Source organism: Otolemur garnettii, unplaced genomic scaffold (assembly GCF_000181295.1).
Source record: "Otolemur garnettii isolate 467f Iridium unplaced genomic scaffold, OtoGar3 scaffold00101, whole genome shotgun sequence".
Taxonomy (NCBI): domain Eukaryota; kingdom Metazoa; phylum Chordata; class Mammalia; order Primates; family Galagidae; genus Otolemur; species Otolemur garnettii.
The window spans coordinates 7,553,124-7,574,258 of NW_003852496.1; the positions used below are offsets into that span (position 1 = coordinate 7,553,124).

Here is a 21,135-nt window from a genome sequence, read left to right on the forward strand (position 1 = left end):
AAAAAAAAAAAAAAAAAAAGAGAGAACACTCAGAATAAGCCACACTAAGAGCCACTTGCTAACACTGAAGCCCTACCGTGTGCCAGGAACTGACTAGGTGCTTCCCACGTGCAACCTCCTGCCCTCACAATGCATTTATTTGTGCATGGATTCCTTCTTTCATCCTATTTTATGCACAAGGCAGAATGCTACGGGATACAGATAGAATGGTGGGAAACTAAAGACAGTGGACCTGCCCTGGCAGAGCTTACATTAAAATGAGAGAAAAGATATTAATCAACTATCACTCAAGAAAACGTAGAATTATAATTGTGTAAAATATACAAAAACAGGATATATAGGACTATGCAAACTCATAACAGAAGGAATAAACCTTTTTAGTGAGGTCAGAGAAGGTTTTCTTGAGAAAATAATGGTTGAATTTAAATTTGAAGAAAGAATAAGCACTAACAGAGCAAAGGGGACTACAAGTGGATGGGGAGCAGAAGTGGGGAAAGAGCAGGGTATTCCAGGCAAAGGTGTGTGCAAAGCCCTGTGGCAGAGAACAGGGAATGACCTGGGGCTACATCCAAATAGAGGCCAGGCCATATAGGCTCTTGTATGGCCTAGTAAGAATGCAGTTCCTACTCCTAGAACCCTCATTCCAGGAACAACATGAGCAGATGCACTTTTCCAAATAAAACTGTGGGGACGATGTGGGAATGGGCTGGAGGGAGGCCAGAGGGGACACAAAGAGACCTGTTAGGAGGCCACTGCAATAGAGCAGAAGACAGACAATAGCAGCTGAGATGGGTGGTGGCAGGAGATATGCAAAGGCGCAGACTGAGAGGCGTTCAGGACGTGCAATCCACAGGCTGGGGGCTGGGAGGGGACAGAGAGATAGCCTGCAGAACCTCCAGATGTATGGTTCACGAGACTGGACAGAGACTAACAGTGATGCCAGAAGAGGATCAGCCTTGGGGCAAAGATGAGGAGTTCAAAGTGGACACGCTGAATCTGAGGTGCCGGAGAAGGCGCACAGGCAGCTGGGTCAAGTGGTCTGGGCTCCAGGGGGAGGTTCAGGCTGGTGGGGGAAAATTGAGTCACTGGTAAGAAAGCAGTTACAGGAGTCATGGGCACAAGGAGAGCACTCAGAAAAGCAAACAGGAGGGGAAGAGGGAAACATGGAGGGATGCCAACACTTCTCCACCTTGTACGTGAGAGCAACAGGCTCGCAGAAGAGCACAGACTTCTCAGAGATCAAAATGTGGGTAAGAGGAGGCAGAAAATAGAACAAAACATAGAGCCCGGGCACAACCGCAGGAGTTCACGCTGAAGGGAATGCCTATTTTTGGAAGAGGAGGGTGAAAACCTTCAAAGACATATCATGACTCAAAAAACATTAAAGTGAAACTGGACTTACATGGTAGATGGTAAGTCAGGTGAATGCAATAAAATCAGGAATGCCTTCAAGTGAGGTCTAGATCTTACAGAAATCTTTTCTTCGGGGTTCTGCCCAAATCCTACTTTTCCCTCAAAGCCACCTTTGATCATACTGGTCCACAATTATCTGTTCCTCATCTTAACATTCTCACTTTGCATCCTCTTACATGTCAGGCATCACACTCAGTGTGGAGGATTCAAAGTGGGGTAAACCAAGGTTTCTGTGCTAAAGTTGCTCGCAGGCTGAGGGACACGGGGCATGAAGATAGGTAACCAACAGTTACTTTGGAGCTTAGCTGGTGCGAAGAGGGATGCTGTTACCAGAACACAGCAGAGGGCCAGGAACCAGTGCAAGGAATCTGCCAGAGCTACTGGGGGAGGGATCAGAAAGGTGAGTGAGACACCAGCCAGATGACAGGACAGAGACAGACAGAAAGGCTGGTCTGTGGGCAGAGTGGGCAACGTGCAGCATCTGGAGGGCCCCAGTGTTGCGAGATCACAGGACCTGTCTTGGGGAGCATCAGAGGAGGCTGGAATGATGGGCAGGGGCCTGGTCTGAAGAGGCCTTGAATGCCAAGCTAAACAGTCTGACCTTTAACCTGAAGTCAACAGAAACCCTGTTGATCCAGAAGGCTTTCAAGGAGAAGAATGACGTAACCAAATGTACATGTTAGAAAATGCACCTGGGCGGCAGTGTGGAGGACGGATGAGGACATTCTGGGGAAAAGGGAGGGGAGGCCAGCCAGGAAACCATGAATTCCTATGAGGCCATCAAGCTGTACAGCTTCTGATGATCCTTTCTAGAATAATACAGGGAAGAGACAAACAACCAAAGTATCATCTGTAATTCTATGTCATTTCTTTGGCTCTTTTTTTCCATTACTAGAATTTCTAGTTAACTTTCCATAGGTCAATGACTCAGTTCCCGTTCCACTAGAAGACCTTAGGTTCTGTGAAAATAGGTAGAATTGTATCTCACAATTTCTGGCTCATTAGGAAGTGCTCAACACAAGTGCTGAGTAATTCCATGGTTTCCTGAGATACGACTCTGACCCCCAGAAAAAGAATGTGCCTGAACTTGGCAGGCAGTTGATCTCAGGGGACAGGGCACTGGTAAGTACCCCTGAGCATTTCAGAGGAGACCCCCCCCAAAAGATTTGTGAATAAATCTTTCAAAATATGCTGCTCTTGGAGACAAAAGAAAGTAGATACATACTGAACACGTGCTATATGCTGGGCATTTTATTCACACTATCCTTGCAAGGAGGTAGTATTAATACCACTTAACAGATAATCTGTGATAAAGAGAGGTTATGCCATTTCCCCAAGGTTACACAGCTACCAAGAGGCAGCTCTGTTAAATTGATCTAATTGATTCCATAGGTCATGCAGGGACCGCCTCCACCCAAACAATGTGAAAGGGAGTGATGGAAAGACTTTGGAATCAGACCATCTGGACATGTCACTCTTGAGTCTTATTTTCCTCAAATAGAAAATGCAGGCACACCAATTTCACATTTATGATCAAATATGTGAAAGGTCCTTTTAAATGGTAAAGCTTTCTATGACTTATGTTAGAATAGCTGCACTTTGAGGGAGGACCACAGACTCACCATATACAATCTGACCTATAGTGGCTCTCAAACACAGGCCAACTCATCCTGCCTGCTATCATACCAGACTGCGGGTCTGTGACGACTATACTAATTTCACTATAGTTTTATGAAATACTTAGGGAAAAAGAATTTTAATAAGAATTCAATCCTCAGTCCTCAATTTAAAAAGGGCTTCCTCTGAAAACATGAATAAAATACTAATGCAGTTGATTAAAAAATGTGCTTTAAAAAGACCTCCTAAGTTCAGGCATAATCCAGAGCATCAGTTAGAGGCCTCTCTTTTTTCAGCTCTGATATATTAACATGGCTATGGAAATTATTCTACTTGGGTCCACAACTTCATAATACTCATCAGTCTTTTATTTTTAGTTCATAATCTCCTGTAAATTGTCTTAACTTACTTTGTATCTGATCACTTCTAAAAGACAATTACAGTACTCGTGCATTCATTCAAAAGAATTTTATTGAGGGCCTCAGGCAAGTACTGGACACTATACAGACACAGATCCACAAGACAGGGGCCCTGCCCTGCAGGAGCTCACAGGCTAATAAGGTGCAGAAGGAACCTGTACAAGTTCCTACACCTGTAAAATGAGAATCAGTTAGTAAAGGCAGCAAGTTCAGACAGGGATGACCACACCCATGAAAATGCTTCATGGTGGAGGCAGAATTTCAATAAGGGAAGAACGTTTCTTAGGATTTTCACAGGTAGAACATTTTAGGAAGACGATACAAAATGAGAATATTTTAGGAAGAAGACAGAAAATGAGGGAAGACAAGACAAAAAAAGTTAAGTATATTTGATTGAGGGAGTGGGAATCTGGAGAAAAACAGAAGCTCAGCTGGAGCAGTGGTTTGTAAGGAAAATAGTTGAAGATGAAGCAGAAAAGGTGGCTGGGGGAAAGAAGACAGACATCATCAGGCTCGTGGTCGGTGAATGACACAGTAAACGCAAGTAGTTAGAAGACTCTTCTGTAGTGGTTTTGTGCAAGATGGAAACAAGAAGATACTGTCCAGAAGTGAGATAATGGGGACATGAACTACAGGATGGCTGTAGGAATGGAAACGAAAACACAGATGTTTCACAAATAAAATGTATCAGGAGGGAAACTGAAATAACTTTAGCATTAATAGGAATTGAGGAATCCAAAATTAGTCTGAGCTGGAATGGAGCTAGAAAAATCTGGAGGAGCTGATTTGGGAACGGCAGGGGTGGAAAGGGTAGAGATAAAGAAAAGTTCTAAAATATCTTTTGAACGGCTAAAGAAATTTAAAGAAGTTTGAATTTTGCAGTGGTCAATTTTTTTTTTAACCAGACGGGATAATAAATCAAAGTTTCTCTGACCTTTGTCCTTTGACCTTGGAAGAAATCACTGTAGTGTTTAAGCAAGGAAACCAGCACCACGTTCTCATCATACTTGATTAAGAAGTAAGGAAGGGCTGTGACTCCTTCTGTTTGACAAAGATCATCGTATGCACACTCAAGGGCTTGAATCTGAAAACAGGAAACATTAAGTTATTCTAATTACATATCCAGTTCTGGGCTAAAAAGTAACAAAAAGTAAAAGGTACCTTAGAGCCAAAAGCCTAGAAATGACGGCTCACACCTATTATGCTATTACAGCAAGGGAACATCAATTGTCCCAAAATGATGCCATTTAACTTTTACATAACACTTTCAGGTGCATGGCGGCACACGTCAGACGGGCACAGAGGGACATGCTAATGTACAGGCTGGTGGTTCCTAAGCTGTCAAGCACAGAGGTTGAGACAGGGAACCAGATACTGTTCCTCTCCGTGAAAAACCCAACATAAATCTACCATTGATAAATTTTAACCTGAACTCTTCCATAATCTTTAAGAGCTTTATTGAGGCATAATTCACATACCATATAATTCACCCATTTAAAGGACACATTTCAATGTATTTTCAAAGGGCTGTGTTGGCATTACTGTGATAATTTTAGAACATTTTTTCCTTGATAAAAGAAACCTATACCCACCGGCAGTCAATCTCAGTGCAAAATCCATTTTCCCTACTTAGGTCTTTTTCCTTGGGAAATTAGTTCCACAAAACCACAACCTGGGATTTGTACTAAATTTTTCTTAAAAATCCATAATGGCTGCTCCCTGGCTTCAGCATTCAGTGTCTCAGTGATGAATGTGCTTCAGGAATTCAAGTCATCCTGACATCTTTATTTTCACAACAATCAGAATTCTCTAGTTTGGGAAAGTCTCTGTTCTACCAGCCTCATTACTTTAATTGCTCTTTGGGGAACTATCTCTAATGACCTTATTATCCTTCTCAAATGGCAACACTAGCTCTGCATGTACCATTCCTGATGGAGTTCTGCAACTTGGCATTTGGAGATGTCTTCTGTTTGTTTCAAAGGCTCTCTTCCCAAAGTATATCACCTTATGTTTCTACACTGAAAGTGAAGACCACATTTCAGTCAATTCTTTCAGTCTTTAAAAAGTTCCTATAATTCCTCCTCCCTATTGGCTTAGCATTTTGTCAAATACCACTGAAAACCTGGAAAATCATTATTTAGTACTTCTTCAAAATGACTTTACAAATCATTGGTAAATCAGTCTTCTGGTACTTTAAAGGATTCCACAGTTACTACCAATTCACTCAGAGAAGTACCTATTTGTCTCTGGAATGAATTAGGTAACTACTCTTGCACATTCAACCCAATTTTACCTGCATTTTGTTTTATTTGTCGATACCTGTTTTGGTGAAAACCGTTGATCCAAACCCACTGGCCCTTGTATGAGAGGTATACTCTCTGGAAGACACAAGGCAGGGTAACAAAACCAGTAGTAGAAGTGGTACTTCTTTAGATCCTAGAATAAATAACATAAAATAGCGTATTAGAATAGCACCAATAATTAAGCTGAAATGTAGCCCATTAAGAGAGAAGAGTTGATGTATACAAAATATGTGCAGCTTGTCAAAATTCTCATCTCCCATCAGCACTCGTGATAGAAGACAAGACTTTTCCCCAAGTACTTTCACATACTTCACACGAACAATATCAGATAAACACAATACACTTGATTTATCGACAGAAAACTGAAGCTTAGAAAAAGGATTAAAGAACACAAACAACAATAACAAAACACAGTAAAGGGCAGAGAAGGGATCATAACTCTGCTTCCAAAATGTAAGCTTCCCACTGTACCACACATACTCCATGGTCAATCTGGGGAGGCTCGGCCTCCAAACACAGTTACCATTCTCTTCATAATCAAGTCAGTTACGCATGATAATAAGGAAGCTGTGATACTCACATACCTATTCATGTCTGAGATAATGTTGTTTTTGGAAATGCCTTATTGGTAAAATTCTAGTCAACAATCTGTAAGCCTTTGCTATCTAATATGTGCAAGGTAAAACATGAGACACTCTGATAATAAGATGAATAAGCCCTAGCTCTCACCACTGGGCAGCTCACTTCCTTTTCTTTTCTTTTTCTTCTTCTTCTTCTTTTTTTTTTTTTGGAGACAAGAGTCTCATTATATCACCCTCAGTAGAGTGCCATGGCGTCACAGCTCACAGCAACCTCCAACTCTTGGGCATAAGTGATTCTCTTGCCTTAGCCTCCCAAGTACCTGGGACTACAGGCGCCCACCACAACACCTGGCCATTTTTTTGTTGCAGTTGTCATTGTTGTTTAGCTGGCCCAGGCTAGGTTCAAACCTGGCGGCTTGGTGCATGTGGCTGGCTCCGTAACCACTGTGCTATGGGTGCCAAGCCAAGGGCAGCTCACTGTCTGCATAGAGCAGAGGTAGAATCAATGCATGATAACCTTAAGAGTCACAGAGAGGTGCTAAACACTAAGGGGTACTAAGCACAGGTAAGAGAAGAGGTTACATCTGCATGGGTGTATCTGGTCATTCTCTCACCAGGGGAAATGACCTGGAGAAAGGATTCATGAGGCTGTCCTTGCCATTGTCCCCACTCAGGCTGATGGCTCTTGCATCTGAATTATTCCGGTGTTTGGGCCCTTAATCACACATGGTAGGATCCATACCACTTCCTCACCACCATTCTATGACCACTGACCACTAATGTAGTTTCTGTGGCTAATTAATATTTCTTCTTGAATCTTGCTAAGAATGAAAAGTGGACATTATTAGATGACTTTTAAAAATTGAGATATAAGTCACATACTACAAATTCACCATGTTAAAGTATACAATTCAGTGGGATTTTTTTTTCTTAGTATACTGATAAGGTTGTACCACCATTACTACTAATTCCAGAATATTTTCATCACCCCAAAAAGAAATCTCCTATTAGCAGAAACTCCCCATTCTCTCTTCCCTCATCCCCTGATAACCACTAATCTATTTTCTTTTCCTATGGATTTGACTATTCTGGAATTTTCATATAAATGGAGTCATACCTGATGAGTTTTAAAACATAAATTTAAATATGTACATGGGTCCCGATGAGAAAGTCTAGTAATTATAGTTTCTGCAGTCTCTAATTCTGCTACTAATTGATTAACTAAGAACAAACTCCCTTTTCATGGTAGCAAAACAAACTGCAAAATTGAAATTAATGAAGTGTCTAGTCTGGTGAGTCCTAAAAACAGCAGAAAGGAAAGCGCAAACACCTCCACAGAGTATTCTCTCTTCTTTGTACTTAAATGATTTGTCATAACTGATCTTTAGTAAAAGGTTAAATAATTCAAAATGAAAGAACTCACAAATTCTTCTAAGAAATTTTATTAGGTCATCTTCAAAAGTCAAAAGGCTTGAATTTCATAGGATTCTTTTCAGGATACAAAGGACCGTGATTAAATTAAACATAAAGCCCTTTGTGTCTGAAGATAGAGACTTTTAATTTTTTAAAAGCCAGGTGAAAGAACGTTCAGTAGAAACGGCAACAAGGCCAACATACATGCCCTAGATAATACTTTAAGTAAGAGTTAATGTTATTTTTCTCATGAAACACAAATTGTCAATATGGGTCTACTCATGAGAATTCTTTAACTTTAACTTTAAGTAAGAGTTAATGTTATTTTTCTCATGAAACACAAATTGTCAATATGGGTCTACTCATGAGAATTCTTGGTACAGAAAATGTATTGATATTCAAGTAACTTGAAATCTTTAACTAGCCACACTTAAAATATATCCTATTGGAGGATATACAAAATTACAAAGACAAATGATAATTATTAATGCCAAATTGCACCTAGTAAGCTGATAAAAAATGAAGCATTTTTCACTCTCCCTCACTACTTACTGGAAAGCATTATAGCTTGTTAGATAACATGCTCTTTTTAGATAGCAACTCACTGATATGACCGAGTTTGACTCCTGTCATCCCCATCTTTGTGTTGGGCAATAAATCAGGGGTGCAGCATTCAGGAAAATGGGGTGAGAGGGAAGCAAATGGCAAGGCCTACAACTCGGCACAAAAAAGAAAAAAGCAGGGAAGAGGATTACTATCGAAGTTCATGATGCCATGATAAAAAAACACGCTTACTACACAGCAACATTAATGTGTCTATATGCCAACTTAGAACTTACTTTAAAGAAATAGAGAAAAACTTAATATAGCCAACAATATGATACATATATTGTTCAATATACTGCTTTATTTTTTATAATAGTGAATACTAGACACAAGTTAAATACACAATAGGAATTTATGGAACATAGTCAACATAGGAATAAAGGATATAGTTTTATACATACACATATATGCATATATACACATGTAGGAGATAAGCTCCCCTTGCTCAAGACATGGCAGTTCGCCTCAATGTGCTCCTCCAGGAGATTGGTTTTGAGAAGCATCTCTTTGAAGATAGAGCTTGTGTACCTGCCTATAGATATGCAGGAATATGCAGAGTGTCTCTCCCTAGGAGGTGTGGAAAATCAGCCAGGGGTGTAGCTGGGGGGTGGGGGGGGAACAGACCGTTGGAGCATTGGGTTCTATTCTCTGTCTTCCTCCTTCATTAGCATTATAATGTGTAGCTTCACTTTGGGCCAGCAAGGACAGCCAGCCAGTCTCCATTATGTTTTTACTCTAAACAAAATCAATTGTATATGTGTTCCTCAGCCTTCACACTGAATTGTAATCTTAAATGGTAGCTTCCTAATGTTACTTCACTTCTTTGTATATGTGTTAAATTCTTACTGAATGATTGAAAGTATACAAGGTAATCAGTAAAGTTTAGCTGGGCTGCCGACCAGAGCGAGTCCACGGTCTCCCTTAAATCATCATTCCATCTGCAGTGTTTTCCCCTGCATCTCCAATCAGAAGCTCCAAAGAACGTACAACATCATACACATGTGTGTGTGTGCATGCTTGTGTGCGAGGGGGATACAGTGCTGGCATCTTACAAGCAACCCTGCCTTTTCCCTACTTTCTTCCTTACCAAGGCCAAGGGCAGGCTGTTCTGCCCTTAGCCCTTCTTTCCCTCCAGCTCCTCCAGCTCCTTAACCCTTCTTTCCCAGGCAGCAAATGTTACCCTAATGTGATTCCTTTTCCTCTTCAAGGCTGCCCTTAATGTTCATTTTAATTGGATCTCACCTATAAAAAACATTTTTCTTTCTTAAAATAAATCCAGAATTGTGTGGTCAAGGCATTTAGCTATCTCTAATCCCAGAAAGCTCTTTCTCTTATTGTTTGGACCAGCCACTAAGCTGTGCAGGATTGTGTCAAAGATGTCAGCAACATAAAACCGCTTCTCCCTGAACCTGACTTTACCGTGTCTTGAATAACAAGAGGTGGGTCACTGTGTTATACACAGTATATATCTACTGCCAATATGATCAATAGGAATGAATTAATATCGCATTGGTAATGGGTGCTGGCACTATCTGGCCACAAGTCAAATGAACATTTCTTTAACACCTATACTCCTATAACACAAGCTTCAGAAAGAAGACAGCAGGGGGTGTCTGCGTGCTGAGCCAGGGGGTTTCTCTAGTCTCAGTGCAACAGAGAACCCATTTACTTACTGCAAATGTCAAGAGGAGGAACTTGTTGAGGAATACAGGGTTTTCAAGAGCAGCACCCGATTTTATGGATTCCCATATCTGCCAGGAGAAGAAAAGTGTCAAGGCAGGTGCTGAGATTCTCACTTTCAAGCAAAGCACGGAGCTGAAAAGCACTAAGTTCTTCTTCCCTACAGCACCACTTATCCCAACAGTGAAGTGGGTCATTACCTCACTGTCTACTCCATACTCCCCCTCCAGTGGCTACATTTGCCTTAGTGTCTGAGTGAAGTAACAGAGCCCAGATGCTTCCTCTCAGCAGTTCTCATACAGAGGAGGCAACCAGTCCACTTTGATGCCTCTGTGATTTTCTTTAGCTAATATGTACCTGCCGTCTACTATATACCAGCTGCATCGGGATTAGAAAAATAAAAGACACAGTCAGTCCCAACCCTCAAGACACTCCATAGTCCAGAGAGAGAGACAGGCATAAACATGCAACTTCAACATTATGAGATTGGCTATCACAGAAGTATGTAAAATTCCTGGGAGGAATTCTCCCCGGACTTGGCTGAAGAGGAGAGACGGCACAGCCTGGGAGGGGCTCCTGCACAAAGTGATTTGAAATACATATAGGGGATTTCCTGGAGCCTTGTTTGGGATTATCTTGCCCCAGGCGATGAAGAAGGAAGAATGAACTTCAAGTTTATGTATACTCAGCAAGTATTCAGACTAGGAGCAAAAGCTGGTGCTGGTCAGCAGCTGCAGATCACAAGATGTTCTAGTAGCTAAGATTAGTTACTCAACTTTGTGTTACTAAGCAAGTCAAAACAGTTGTGCTAATAAGAACCATTCCGCAAGGATGGATGTAAGAAGGAAACAGCAGAGAGAAGTAGCTCCTGTTACTGACCTAATGACCTTGGAGGGGGTGGACGGCTGAAGAGAAGCCTCCACTTTCTGACACTGCAGGGGAGTGTGGGGTGAGAGCTGCTGAGAGAGGTCTGAGCCCCAGACAAGGGGTGGGATTCCTGTGGGGAGCAACCTGCTTTTTTCCAAGTGGATGAAACCTGATCCAACTCTTTGATGACTCCCTTTTAAGCAAACAGTCAAAGCAGAAGGCCCAGCAGCAATCAAACCACTGGTTAAGAAAAATGACCATCCCCACCTGAGTCACAGCTGCATCCATCACCAGGGATATGAGGGAAGCCTGCCTGGTGATCTGACCATGGCACTGGCATCAATAAGATTTCTGGTGGTTTTTTTTGTTTTCTTTTTTTAAGAGTAGTGTAAAAACTCCCTGATTAAGTGGTTTAGAGAGGACTGGGATAATCCCCTCCCACCCAATTTTAATTCCTCTCACTAACTCAGATGTGAAGAAGCAAAGGGAAGATATTCCAGGTGAAGAGAACATCATATCCGGAGGAGAGAAGAGAGAACAGACGTAGATGAAGGGAGACACATGTGAGTTGCCGTGCCCAAGTCAGAGAATGCAAGGGCAAGAGCAATAGGTCAGAAGGGCAAAGAGGCTGGCAGGGCCACGCCACAGAGGGCCTCGAAAACCAGACAAAGTAGACCAGAGGTAACCCTGAAGACAGTGGACAGACTAAACGGTAACCTCCTACAGCGCCCGGTACACAGGACTGACAGACAAGCAGGAGAGCACCCAGAGGCGTTCAGCCCCAGGAGTGTGACTCTCATGGAGAGGTCTGGCTGCTTCAAATGCTAACTAGTCATCAGCAGCAAACCTGATTTCTGAACCTCTGCCCTGCCATGAATTGTTGGCCCACCCCAGGTAAGGGCCTGCATGTCTTCTCCCTGACCTTCCCACTGACACGGAAGGAGAGAGCCAGGAGTATTCTCTGGAGAAATAAACCAAAGTCTGAAAACATCTTGGACAGTCATACGCTAGTTTCTGGGACAGATTTACATTCCTGATCTGAAACACTGCACCTGCCAGAAGCACAGAAAATATGGCATATACATTTTCCCAGCTAACCTCATTTGCTGCTTGTTCCAAAAGGAGCTTCTTATCTGCAGTCTTGAAAGACTCGAGTGTGTTGGTATTATACAGTGTTCCAACAGCTGGGCAGCAGTGGGCTGGGGTGGGAGCACTCCTAGATGCGAAGAAGCAGAGTTAGGTACAGCTGAGACTCAGAGAGCTGGGGGTGACAAATAAACCACTGTAGTAGTGGGACACAAAGGATACTGCTCTATAGGACGAACAGAAGATTGACATTTCTTTAGAGAAAGACAAACATCATTGCTCATGCACTAAAAAGCAGGCGCCATTCCCCTCCTCCAAGCCTTCATTTTCCCTTTCCCCTACCCTCTTGGTGTGCTATTCAACTGCCCCCCAAATATAAGTTCATTTCCTATTTTGTATTCTTTCTCATCTTCAATCTAAGAGAGAAACCTTATTTATTGAGCCAAGAACTGCTGAAGGTTTGAATTCTCAAAACAGCTGGATCCCCCATTTAAAGATTTAAGCAACTTGCCTAAGGTCACACAATAATAGGAAGAGCTAGAATCTGACATCAGAACTCGTTTTCTCCCAGGTGCTATCCACCATCTGCTCAGACTCTCGTGGGCTTCAGGGCTCTGCTCCAGTCTCTCCTCTTCAGGAAGCCATCTCCTATTTTCTCTTATAACAGTTGGAACATAAAACTGAGCATGATATTTTAAGAGCACTTTCAAGAACAACAGTCAAATCCACCCGGCTGGAGGACAGGAAGCTCCTTGAGGGCCGGGAGCATGATTTCTCCTGACGGTCCCACAACCTAACCTACACCAAACAGGGCTCGCACAGAACTGCTGCTGAGCAAACCCCGCTGGTTGTCTGAGTCACACAGACAAAATGAATTACTCCTGGGTTACCTGTCAATCTATCATGCCACTTCACGCTGCCCCCAAAGACCTGTGGGTCCTCAGAGTAATCAAAGCCAGGAGAGAAGGAGAGGTGTTGGTCCTGAACACAAATTCAGATGTGGGCAAATTGGGTCTTTTCTCTGAAATGATTAACTTGTGTTTCTGAGATTACAGATGCTAAATGAAAATATTCATTTCATCAGTAGCCTAATACTGTTATCACTGACAACTACAGCAGAGAGGATGCAGTTTTACTGATTGCACTGACGGCAGCTGTACACTTTAGAAGATCCAGTATTTTTTCATTCAAAGTCTGTCCAAAATTAGGTTCAGGGGGGCTGAAGGAGAAGCGATTTAAACCCAGAACAGGTGTGAAGGGGTAAAATGAGTGATGATGGCTCTGCCAAACGCCATCTGTAAGGCTCCAATGCCAAGTCCTAGGGGACGGGGAACTTTCAATGGCCAGAGCCTTCTCTCGGGAGCTATGAGTCAGCAAATCACAGGTTGTTTTGTCACCACACTCTTCCAAGAAAAGAATAGTTTCCATTCAGGTGAGATGAGGACATCAAAGATGGTCTTAAGAGAAAAATCACAAAGGGGCAAGATTAAGTCTAGAGGAAGGAGAAGGAAGCACAGCAGTTGGCAAACCAGGCCTCCTCCAGTCAGACTTGATTTTATGAAATTATTGCTGAAAAGGATGCTGAAACAGAAGGAAGGACGCTAAGGTCTGATTTGGACACACACGCAGAGGGGAAGGTGCCCTTCGTCCTTAATGTCCAAACCTCCCAGGTGGGTGAGAGCCATGCCAAAGCCTTGCTGTGAGAAGGGAGGAAACTACATCCCAAGAACTCAAGCAACTGCCAAGCCGGCTGGGCTCCTAGGAACATCAGCACTTATGCAAGTTAATTAGCGAGGATGATCTGAAGTTTTAGAGGAGAAACATTTTTCATGACTCAAGTTCCACCAGGGAGGTGGCCAGGGAGATGAATTTTAAAAAGTGATAATGAGAGGAAAAGAGCTTAAGACATGGAGACAAGAGAATTTAGTTCAGATTCTGGTTCTGACACTGATTCCATTTATATGAAATGTCCAGAACAGGCAAATCCTCAGAGGTAGAAAGCAGATTCCTGGCTGCCTAGGGCTGCAGGGTAGGGAAGAAGGGGATGGAGAGTGAGTGCTAAGGGTTTCTTCCAGGGGGTTATAAAAGTGTTCTGGTTGTACAACTCTATAAATCTACTAAAAATCACTGAATTTTACATTTTATTTATTTTTGCAGTTTTTGGCTGGAGCTGGGTTTGAACCCACCATCTCAGCATATGGGGCCAGCGCCCTACTCCTTTGAGCCACAGGCACTGCCAAATTTTACATTTTAAAGGAGTGAATTTGATGGTGTGTGAATAATATCTCCCTACAGCTGTTAAAATACATGGGAACTAGAAATCTTCCCCACTAAGACAACAGCAAGCCCTCAATGATACCTATCACGGAGCAGAGCTTGCTCTTCAAACCTAGAGGATGAATCCTCGCTCCACATGCCCACAGGGAATGCTGGGAGCCTGGGAAGTCACAGCGGTGGCTGGGGATTTGCTGTGTTGTCACTTCTCCTTTTTGGTAACAATCTCTGAGGAGTTTCTGTCTGTAACATCCTCCAACAGGGTCCACTTTCCATCAGTCACAACACGTTCCATTTTGACAGCCATACTCTCAGACTGCTTTCATTCAACTCAACAGTTATTTGAGCAACTAATACATGGCGAGTAAGACAGACACAGCCTCTGCCGGGCAGGGCCGATCATGTATGTGACTCCTCGTGCACTAGCTGCTTCTTCAGTGCTTCGAGGGCAAGGACGATGCCTTCTATTTCTCTAAGCCCAACACAAGGCTTAGAAAAGAAAAATAGTTCTCAGGAGTAAAGACAAATATGCCTTAAGGGAAAGAGGCCCACGGAAATAGTCCCCATTCAAACATTTGTCACTTGAGATCCAGGAAAAGGAAAAAGAATTTTTTTACCAGTTTCACATTGGTGTAGAGATTGTTGACTGAAATCTACAGAACCTCTCAAGTTCACCACTCACGAGACTGTAATGAACTGGTCAACATAAGGAGGTGGTCAAATAAGGAGCTGGGGCTGCTATACTGATGTGTACATGTGCATATCCAGTCTATGAAAATTAGGTCAACTTGAGGTGGTCAGCTATGGAGGTTCTACTGTACTTTCCACTGCTTCAATGAAAATAGAAAACATTCATGATACCTGTAGATGGGCACATTTCCCAGTCCTTCCTGTAAAACAGGTAAGGCGATGGGCTCTCCCCAGGGGAACCCTAGTGAAGTGATGCTTATCTCTTCCCAGCCAGGGACTTCAGGAGTTGGGGTGTGTGTCTTCCACCTGTTTTCACCCTGGCTCTCTTTCCTCATTAATCTGTTGCTACCTGAAAGTGACAACTCAGTCTTAACCAGCGCCCAAGGCAAAGCCCTCAGGGAGGATGGAACTGCAAGATGGAAAAAGACTGGACTACTGGCCACGGAATATTAAACGAGCAAGAAATAAAATTCCTTTGTGTTTGGGCTCTTAGGTTTTGGGGCCTGATTCAGCCGTCACCCTACCGTATCTCAGCACCCTACTGGATCTCAGGATGCTACAAGACAGCATCTCCAATTCAAGTTAGTTAGTACCTGATAAAATACTACTTGACTGGCAGTTCACCTAACACAATTTAGAGAATAGGCTCCTCATGTTGCTAACTGCTGGCAGAGACCCGTAGGACTTCCAGGGACGCAGAGTAAAAGATTTATCTGGTGCGAGGCAAGGATGAGATACTCTTGGCTTCTGTAAGTGAGTACTAGGATTGTTAGCTCTTCACCTGTACCTTATTCCTCTCTGTATGCTCAATGCCTGGCACATTCTGTTATCAGGACACAGAGGAAGCAATCAGTAAGTATTTCTGAAATAATTCTCCACATTTATTACAGCACTGAGCACACTGCAAGTATTTGTCTTCTACCTCTCTGTCATAGCACAGTGGAGCTGTGGAGTTTCGTAAGTCTTTGTATTCCTGATACCTATACACCCTAAATTTTTATAGACGTTCACTCTTTAATGAACAAATTCCTAAGATTTCCCCTACAAACCCCAGCAGATAGATGGCAATAAAGACAGAGTAATAAAAATGCAAATAATTTGGATTTAAGGAACTCATGCCTTCTGAGGGGCCTCAAGCACCTTCATTAAACTCCTCAGCCATCCCTACAAAGAAGTACTTATAAAATCAGACTTTTAGTCCTGGAAAGAACATTGGGAGCCAAGAGCCCATTTTTAGAGATGAGGAAACAGAAGCCAAGAAAACCAAAAGGGCTTAACAAAGGAACACAGTTAATGAACCACAGATCCCAAGTCTTTAAACTTCAAATCCAGGGCTGTTTTCACAAGAGTACAAACGAGATCTCGTTCCTGTTCACCTCCTCCAGTCTACCACAATGAAATCAAGCAGTCATTGTGCAAGTCACAGCTGTAGGCTCACAGATTTTCTTCTCTCTTTCAGCCAAAATTTCTAGGTTATTAATGTTGAAGACACTTGGATTTCTGATAAGATCAAATCTAACTTCTATGAACTGCTTTTTTGCTAATTAATTGCTCCAACGAATAAAATTATTAAAATCTTAAAAATCAAACAAAATTTCAGTCTATTATCAGAATAAGGATAGGAGTAAGGCTAGGTGAGACGAATATTAGATTTTATATAATTATATAAAATTAAATTGCCAATATCCCCTCTTTCCTATCTTCAGACAATTTATTGCTTGTACATTTCTAATACTGTCCTCATTATATTGCAATTACTACAAAATAAGTTAGTTTTGGCAAAATAGGGAGAGAGATTACTAGGATATAATTTGTTTTGACAAGTAATCACAAGGAATTTATGATGGAGCGAGAAAGCTCCAAGGGGAACAAGAAACACCAATACATAACATTTTTAAAGCTACAAGACAAGCACCATTTTGGATTTGTTATGCTTTTAAATTTTGCAATTTGATTGAGATAAATGAACAGTATGTATTGATTTTTTGAGATTTGAAAAAAAATTCTAGGGACACCATTTTAAATACCGTAACTTTGACTACTGCCACTTTCAAAAGTCAGGCCGACCTGACCTCTTCACCTTCCAATGAGGCCCACTTTTCCTGCTTTGTTTATACCCTTTGTTGCTGAGGTATAAACAAAGCAGGAAAAGTGGGCCTCATTTAATTTTTTAACCTCCGATAACCTTTAAAGCCCCTTACTGTGGTTTTTGGCTCCATCTTTCTGCGTAGAATTCAGTTTGAGAAACTGAATTCCTAAGGACTACAAGTGACTTAATCAACAAACCCAAAGACATTGCACTGAACTCTGACCTCTGTACTTCTGATCTTGTTGACCTTCCCTTTCCTTCCTGAAATCCTCTCCTTTGGTTTCTGTAACACTTTTCTGGTTCTTATCTGACAATCCCTGTGTCCTTTACTAGTTCTGTATTCTCATTCCCCTCCCTAATAGGACCAGTCACTGTTTGGGCCTTTTGCTTTTCTTTACATTATCCAAATGCTCCTGAACCTACAATGGGGTTACATCGTGATACGCTTATCACAAGTTGGTTACCGTAAGTCAAAAATGCATTTAACACACCTAACCTACCAGACATCACAGCGTAGCCTAGCCTACTCTTACACATGCTCAAAACACTTGCGGGAGTTGGGCAAAAGCATCTGATGCAAAGCCTGTTTCATAATAAAGTGTTGAATATCTTATGTAATTTATTGAATACTGTAATGAAAATTTTTTAAAGGGGAGTAGTTATATGGGTGCTCAAAGTACAGTTTCTAATGAATTATATTACTTTTATACCATCATAAAGTTGAAAAATGGTTAAGCTGAACCATCATACGTCAGGCACCACCTGTGCGCTCTCTCTCGTACAGCCCCCTCTGTGTGGAGGTCTCCCAAATCCAGGCCAACCCTCTCTCTTTGACTCAGTTCCTCCTGGACATTTCTAGTGGGCTCTGTCATCTCAGACTCAACATGTTCAAAACCAACCTTCTCTCCTCCTAAAAACATAGCCCCTCCTGGTTTCTCTATTTCCATAAGATAGTAAAATCCCACTGGAAGATTTCAGAAATACAGGGTGTCCCACAAGTTGCCAGACATAGGGAAAACAAGAAATTGTAACTAAATGTGCTTTTATTTACAAAATATTCATTACAAAATTTTACGAAGAGGTGGCCTGCAGCATGTAGAGAATACTTTGTAAATGTTCTATAAAATTCAGCAATGAATATTTTGTAAATAAAGGTATATTTAGCTACAAGTGCCCATATGTACATTGTATGGCAATTTCACGTGTATTTCTGAATACATTTTTATTTTGCTTTCACCCTTGTTTTCTAAATTTAGCTAGGTGTGACCTTGGGCAAGCCACTTTTATCTTTTGCTCCATGCTTTCCTCATAGGAGAAAGAGGAAACTCACACCTGGCATATACGAAAGAATTATGTTTATGCAAGTGTCTGGCTAATTAAGTGCTCAATAAATGTCTGTCCTCTCTCCAGCAACTCCCCACAACACCCAAGCAAAAAACCAAAATTCTTTGAGGGCATATCTATCAGATTCCTTTGTATCACCCCCACACTGTCTTGCACAGTGGCTCATATACGGAAATAGCCTAACAAACATTTATTGATCAGTGCCCACGGACAAGCAACTAAAGGAGTAAATTAAGAAGTACCAATAGGCGGCGCCCATAGCTCAGTGGGAAGGGCATTGGCCACATACACGGAGGCCCAGGCCAGCTAAACAACAACAATGGCAACAAAAAAATAGCCGGGGCGTTGTGGCAAGTGCCTGTAGTCCCAGTTACTTGGGGGGCTGAGGTAAGAGAATCGTTTAAGCCCCAGAGTTGGAGGTTGCTGTGAGCTGTGACACCATAGTACTCTACCAAGGGTGACACACTAAGACTCTGTCTCAAAAAAAAAAAAAAAAAGTACCAATAATGGATTCACAAAATGTTAACCACAATCAAAATCAAGAGGGATGTTTTCTATGTCTCAATAAATCTAGACAGTACTTGACCCTTAATAGGCTGATAAATATCTGCTGAAAAAATGAACCAGACAGATCTAAGCATCTCGCACTGGTCTCCATGGATTCTCTGCAAGAGAATCGTGAGGTGCTGACTCTGCTTACCTGGAGTTCCCCTAATTCCTCTTGCAGTCCACCTGTGATGGAGGCAAGAATGTCCACCCCTCACCAAAAGCAAACACTATTCTAAATAATACTTACATGTCAAACGCACTGAACTCCAATGTTAAGCGAGCTGGCAGTCCAGCAGAATCACCTGGACAGAAGCATTATCACATTTTCAATTAAAAGTCAGAAATAGCACTTTCTGTATCAAAAATGTTTGTGAATAGTTTTGTTCTCTTTGTTGAGCCCAAAGTGCCCCATCCAATTCCTGCAGGGATGAGGAACCTGCAGCCTTCTGATTTCAAGATCATTCTTCTTGCAGTTTTTGGCCGGGGCTCTGTTTGAACCCGCCACCTCCAGCATATGGGGTTGGCGCCCTACTTCTTTGAGCCACAGGCACTGCCCCATAAGATCATTCTTCTTTTAAGCACCAAATGAGTCAAGAAAAATTTCACGTTTCTCTGCTCTACCACTTTTATAATAAAAGGATTTCTTATGTAAAATTCAGATTCAGTCAAAAAGCCATACTTAAGATCAAGATCTAGGAAGGCCACAAGTTTCTCAAAGGCTACAGATTCCCCACCCCTGAATAATACAGTAGAACCTCTACATTTGACCACCCAAGGGATTGTAACAAACTGGTCAACATACGAAGGTGTTCAACGTAAGGAACTGGGCTTACTGTACTGATACATACATGTGGTGCATGTCTAGTCTGTGAAAAGTAGGTCAACCTAAGGAGGGAGGTGGTCAACCATGTCAGGTCTACTGTATGTGAATAGATACTGGCAGAATAGAACAGAGCTCTTGTGAATATGAGAGATTTGCCCATCTCAAAAGAATATAAAAAAGATTCAGTGGAAAAAATTTCTTCCCCCAGCAATGCTAAGTAATCAATATTAATATTTAAATTATATACTATATTACATATAGTATATTATGTATATTATTTAAATTAATAACTTGGGTTTCAGCACTATTCCCATTCTTCTCCCCACAACAGGGGAAAGGAATGAAAATGAACTTGAGTCAAAAGCCAGGAAGTAACATAGAAACTACTGAAGGGTGTTGGTTACAAACAACAAGGGTGTCCCTTTATATAGGAAAACCAGCACTATCCTGGAGGACAGAGACAATAACAGAAGACCAGGGAAGTGGAGTTCGCTACCATTGTAGTAATAACCCTTGATGTCCTTGGGGGCTTCATCTAGCCGATACTCGTTCAGTTTCTTCTGGGTCAACTCATGCCAGAACCCAACATCCAAGGCACTGCTAAAGGGGGCAAACTGCAATTTGGAGAGTCCAGGATCCCCTGTAGCTGCCGCCATTATCTGTTGCCTACCAAAAAAACAAAAAACAACACCACAAAATAGCATACTCAAACAAAACTTGGTGAGAAAGTACATTTGTAGTAAGCTTAATTCAAACAACAACAAAAAAATCAAACAAAAGTAATGAGAGCTATATCGACTACCTTAAGACACAACTTTTTTTAAAAAATGGTGGTAAAAACCAGATAACATATAATTTACCATCTTGACCATTTTGAAGTATTCAGCTCAGCAGTATTAAATATATACACACTGTCGTAAAACACATCTCCAGAACTTTTCAGCTTGCAAACCAGAACTCTATACTCTTTAAACAACAACTTCCTCTTCTGGCAGCCCCTGGAAACCACCATTCTCCTTTCTGTCTCTGAGTTTGAATACTTTAGATAACTCATAGAAGTGGAATCATACAGCATTCGTGGTTTTGTGGCTGGCTTATTTCACCTGAGACATAACTTTGAAAAACATCCTGAATGATGTGCCTGTTGTCAAGTTTCGTCTCCTCACGACACGGCCATTTTTCTAAATATCCTTCCGACCCTAACTTCTGGGCATCTTCCTTCCTCATCAGGGACAGATGCACTGGTGTTCCTGCTTCTTCAACACAGTCTAGTCTCAGAAGTTTTCACCATCCCGTGTACTTGTACAGAAGACTACAAGTATGAAAGGCTAAGTTCACCCAGTTAGAAATGCAAAAATCCAAACTGTTAGAATTCTGTCTG

General features: G+C 41.8%; 1 protein-coding gene across 1 annotated transcript in view; it reads right to left on the minus strand.

The window, feature by feature from the left end:
• Nucleotides 1-20,569, minus strand: part of ATG7 (autophagy related 7) — a 222,420-nt gene extending 201,851 nt beyond the window's left edge. The window contains exons 1-6 of the mRNA XM_023516977.1: nt 20,251-20,569; nt 19,179-19,233; nt 11,998-12,115; nt 10,026-10,103; nt 5,769-5,885; nt 4,384-4,533 (exon numbers count right to left, since the gene is read on the minus strand). Of these exons, the coding sequence (XP_023372745.1) occupies nt 4,384-4,533; nt 5,769-5,885; nt 10,026-10,103; nt 11,998-12,115; nt 19,179-19,233; nt 20,251-20,488 (756 nt within the window). The 5' untranslated portion in view covers nt 20,489-20,569. The remainder of the gene's footprint in view (nt 1-4,383; nt 4,534-5,768; nt 5,886-10,025; nt 10,104-11,997; nt 12,116-19,178; nt 19,234-20,250) is intronic.
• Nucleotides 20,570-21,135: the final 566 nt, after the last annotated feature.